The sequence below is a fragment of the Hyaena hyaena genome, unplaced genomic scaffold, assembly GCF_003009895.1.
Source record: "Hyaena hyaena isolate Hyena2069 unplaced genomic scaffold, ASM300989v1 scaffold_1365, whole genome shotgun sequence".
Lineage (NCBI taxonomy): Eukaryota > Metazoa > Chordata > Mammalia > Carnivora > Hyaenidae > Hyaena > Hyaena hyaena.
This window is the reverse complement of record NW_024081994.1, coordinates 368,595-373,725: the sequence shown is the minus strand read 5'-3', so window position 1 is coordinate 373,725 and position 5,131 is coordinate 368,595. Positions and strand designations below refer to the sequence as shown.

The window sequence follows — 5,131 nt, the reverse complement described above, 5'->3', positions numbered from 1 at the left end:
GGGATTCTTCTCTTGTGGGCTTCCAGTTTATCCTTTGCCTGGTATACATTGTTTATCATCTCTTATGTAGCATTCACTTTTCACTTCTGTGTTCTTACTGGGAATATTTCTCTTCATTCTCAGGTTGGTATAAAAATGTATCTGGAACAGTCACATTAAATTTCCATCTTTTATTTTCTTTATTCTTTGTAATTACCATTGATTATTCCATGCATGCTGTGTGTGTGTGTTGGTGTTTATTTGTGCATGTGGAACAGAGAAATGGGAGGGTGAGAGGAAGGAAAGTGACATAAAGAGAGAGAGAGAGAAATTTTCCAAAGAGAGTTGATTATTTGATTACTACAAACTATTAATGGAAGCTATACTTTCTCGGAGTGCCTTGTATATTTATTATGTGTTTATATGTAGTATCTCTTTTCAATCTTATAATTAAACAATGAAATGAATATTATCATTACTGTTACATCATATTAAGGCATAGAGAGATTAAACACAAAACAGAACAAGTATAAAACTAGCCTAAATTAACCAGTCATGGAACCAAAATTCAACCAAAGTCTGACAACAGAAACAAAATTCTTTATCGGGAATACCTAGTATTTCTTCATACTTGGTCTTTGGGGGAAAATTCATATTTATTGCTAAATTAATTTGAAATGCAGAGTGTTACAACGTGGGAAGTTGATGCATGCATTTTTGCCTTTAGATGGTGAAGAAAATCCCCTAAGTGCTATTGAGGTCCCTAAGCCCCTCTCCTTTTCTCCAGACCTCATTCTTTTTAAAATCAAGCCTGTTACTCCACGTTCCCATGACCTCACTATTGCTATCTATTACCTGGCCAATCACTTCTCAGATTTTCCTGTACTCAACTTTTGAGAAGTACAATCACCACTATCTTTTATACCATTTTGTTGTGCTGACTCATCCTTGACAACACACCATCAGCTCTGACTTTCCAAGGAAGAATTCCTCCATTGCTAACTTTTGGAAAATGCGTAAGGGTGTAAAGGTAGCCAAAGGCATATTCTGTTGATTCAGGTACCATGTGTTGACATCTTTGTTAACTCTTTTCAGTTGCAGAAGCTCTCTCCATCTTTGTATTTTCTCTGTCATCTACAACGGTGTCTAAAATATATTCGCATTAATTTCTCTTATATGTGAACCTGTCAAACTTTCAAAAGGCAATTTCTTCTTATTGAGGAATTTTTTTTTTTTGCTTCTGTTCCTGTGGACTGCACATGATGACAGGCAGCTCACAATAATGCTGCAGCACATTTGAGATAAATACTCAAAATACCTTTTCTCCCCCTCCCAGACCTTCAGAGAGTATATCCAAACCTGAGAATGTAGCAACACACTGCAAAGCGCATCTAATAAAAGGGGGTGGTGGTGGTGGAGATATTTTATTACATTTTCTTCTTGCCTGATAATAACCTTTTCTCCCCAAAATAAAAAAAAAATAAACAAAAACAAAACCTTTTTTTTTTTTAAACTGGAAGACAAGGCTAAAAAAACAAAACAATTTATAATGCTAGTGGATTTTAATGTTTAAGATGAGTTAAAAATGAAATTTTGTTTATGTCGGAACAATTGTATGGAAATCCAGAACAGAAAAAGTAGGAATGGTAGGAAGAACTCAGCCATCATAGGTAATAGTACCAGTTTGTAACACATTTATATCATGCTTGCCCAGAGAAAAGCAACACCATTCATCATATTCGCTTAATTGCTAGTCGTAATCCAGGTGATTTACAATTTTGTTTGTATCGTTTAGCTTTATGGAAGTTGTAATAAGTGCTACGCACCATTTCTGTGCATATTAGAGAAAACTTGTAGTAAAAAACGCCAAACAAAATATGTTTCCATATTACTTCTTTCTACTGTGTGATTTGATGTCATCTTCTACTTCGTACACTCACAGATATATTTCTTAAAGATGGTAATTTAATTTCGTGACAAGAATGATAAATTGGTAGATAAGTAATTTTGGTCAATGTATTAGCTCACATGATGTGACTAGTGAGCTGAACAATAACATGGCAAGTGTAATTGGTTTAGTCTTTGATGGAATTTAAAGGAAACTCTGCCTTATGCCTAGTAGATTGATGCTCAACTATAATTCAATGCAATCACATGCAATCTCAAAGCTTTAGTTTATCTCTGTATATCTATGTATGCTTAAATCTAAATGATCATGTCAAATAGACCACTGGAAAACTATTCTAGGTGAGAATGAGTCCCATAAAGAGAGCATGGGGCCTTAGGTATGGGGATAGATGTTGAGAAGACACAGAAATTATATACAAAGGGTGACACTCTGTATATCATAAAACAAAGAATTTTAGAGATAAACTTATTAATCTATAACAGATTTTTCAGTCTATTCAAAACATATATTCCAAAGTAGTTTGTCCAATTTTAGACAACTTTAACTGCTACTACTCTTTAAAATTTTTAAGCCATTAGTTAATACGTCAAGTTTTTATTAGTTCACCTGAGACCCTGGAGTTATATAGTCTCCATCTAATCTACTTTCTCTTTTCTCCCAACAAAATTTTTCTTTCCAAGTGGGGTTGGTGGAAGTTACCTTTGTGGATAAGAGTCTGTTTACTTCATAATGGCCAGAAATGTATCTTCTTGCCTGCTCTTATCTCTCTGGTCACTACCGAATGATAACAATGGATAGGGTCAATCAAATTGTAGTTGAACAAAGTATAATGCTGGAATTAAAACAAGGGTCTTGGAAAGAATTATTTGCCCTAAAAATGACATTTAGCCTTTGGAGAGCATGACATAACACCATCTCCAATAAATTCTGTGTCTTGTTGAAAAGCTATCTCAGGATTCTTATTAAATAGAAGTACACTCTGTGTCCTACAGAACATAAGTGTTCATTGAAACTGATGGAATCTCTCTCTCTCTCTCCCTCTCTCTCTCTCTCTCTATCTTTATCATTTTCAAGCTAAGAAAATGTTAGCTATGGTAAGCATAACAGAATTCTTTCCCACATGACTTCTCGTAGTCTAAATTTGCTAGGTAGATTGTGTATTGCTAAAAAATTGGACAGGGTATAAAGATTTCTCATTATTATTTGATAAACTAGCACTTGTAGATTTTTCTCCCTAGTACCTATTAACATCACGGTAGTCTTGTCTCAGGAAATTAATTTGGGTGATATTATTCTTGGGAAAAGATTTATATGATACAACCTACACATTTGTAGAATAAAAATTTGAAAATAAATAAATCGAAGAGAGTCTGGATGGATCAATCAGTTAAGCATCCAACTCTTGATTTCAGCTCAAATCATGATCTCACTCTGAGATCCAGCCCCTCCTTGGGCGCCATGCTCATTGTGAAACCTGCTTAAGATTCTCTCCAAGTCTCCCTCTTCCCTTCTCTGGCTTAAGTCCTTGCTCTCTCTCTCAAAAAAAAAAAAAAAAAAGTTGAAAATAAGTTTCAAAATATCCAAGACACTTTCCCAGAGCTCCACTTAATGTCCAAAGTAGAGTGAATCAATCCCCAATTTCTGACTCCATTATAACTCTGTAAAATCAAATCATAGTTTTAGAAAGCTTATTTGCATAGATACTACTATAAATAGTGACATTAACATCTTTGTTTTAGTTACTTTTTATCTCAAGAAGAGTATAGTCAATAATATTTAGTAGATTGTAATTACATGTTAGAGATGCAAAAGAGTCCATGCCCAGGGAATATGAATAAATGTATGAATGTGCATAATCTTCCATGCCTAAACATGGAGAACATGCTTTATACTTGTGATGAAAAAGTGATAAGATAAAAAATTATTTTTGAATTGGGTTCAAAACAGAATTATAGACCTTCATAGATATCTTAAGGTACAAAACTACAAAATACACCAGTATTGGAAACAAGTGATGTTTAGGAACCAGTCTTGGAAATTTGGCTAAACACAGTATTTAGTACGAGTATGTTTAAATCACAATATTTTGGCATAACTGTTATGAACTAGGGCCTGTTTATTTATTTATCTCAGTAACTTTCAGAGACTGTTACATAGCAAGTGCTCAAAAAAGATTTGCTGTAAAGAATGGCAAAGTGTATTCATAGGTATTTAATAAAGGAAGATAACAAAATACTAAATAAACAATACCTGATTTTTCCTTCTAGCTATCACTGAGTTTTATGACTAATATTGACTAGAATTGAGAAAATGCTCAATTTCACCGATGTGACAGAGTTCATTCTTTTGGGACTAACCAGTCGACAGGAATGGCAAGTTCTCTTCTTTTTCATTTTTCTTGTGGTCTATATTGTCACCGTGGTGGGCAATATTGGCATGATTATGTTAATTAAGATCAGTCCACAGCTTAACAGCCCCATGTACTTTTTTCTCAGTCATTTGTCATTTGTTGATGTGTGGTTTTCTTCCAATGTCACCCCTAAAATGCTGGAAAATCTGTTATCAGAGACAAAAACTATTTCTTATGCTGGTTGCTTGGTACAATGTTTCTTTTTCATTGCCCTTGTCCATGTAGAAATTTTTATTCTTGCTGTGATGGCCTTTGATAGGTATATGGCAATTGGGAACCCTCTGCTCTACGGCAGCAAAATGTCTAGAGCTGTCTGTATTCGATTGATTTCTTTCCCTTACATATATGGTTTTCTGACTAGTCTGGCAGCAACCCTATGGACATATGGCTTGTACTTTTGTGGGAAAATTGAGATTAACCACTTCTACTGTGCAGACCCACCTCTCATCAAAATGGCGTGCGCTGGGACCTTCGTAAAAGAATATACAATGATCATCCTTGCGGGCATTAATTTCACATATTCTCTGACTGTAGTCACCATTTCTTATCTGTTCATTCTCATTGCCATTCTACGGATGCACTCAGCGGAAGGGAGGCGGAAGGCCTTTTCCACCTGCGGGTCCCACTTGACAGCTGTTGTCATATTTTATGGGACTCTCATATTCATGTATCTCAGGCGTCCCACAGAGGAGTCCGTGGAGCAGGGGAAAATGGTGGCGGTGTTTTATACCACAGTGATCCCCATGCTGAATCCCATGATCTACAGTTTGAGGAACAAGGATGTGAAGGAAGCCATGAACAAAGTGATCGGCGGAACATGCTTAACGAAATAA

At 35.4% G+C, this 5,131-nt stretch overlaps 1 protein-coding gene across 1 annotated transcript; it reads left to right on the top strand.

The window, feature by feature from the left end:
* Positions 1–4,186: 4,186 nt before the first annotated feature.
* Positions 4,187–5,131, top strand: LOC120225263 (olfactory receptor 5M3). Its single transcript, XM_039223515.1, has one exon. The coding sequence runs from the start codon at positions 4,199–4,201 to the stop codon at positions 5,129–5,131; it is 933 nt and encodes a 310-aa protein (XP_039079446.1). The 5' UTR covers positions 4,187–4,198.

Coding starts and splice junctions, on each gene's coding strand:
- LOC120225263 (XM_039223515.1), top strand. CDS start 4,199: ATGCTCAATTTCACCGATGTGACAGAGTTCATTCTTTTGGGACTAACC.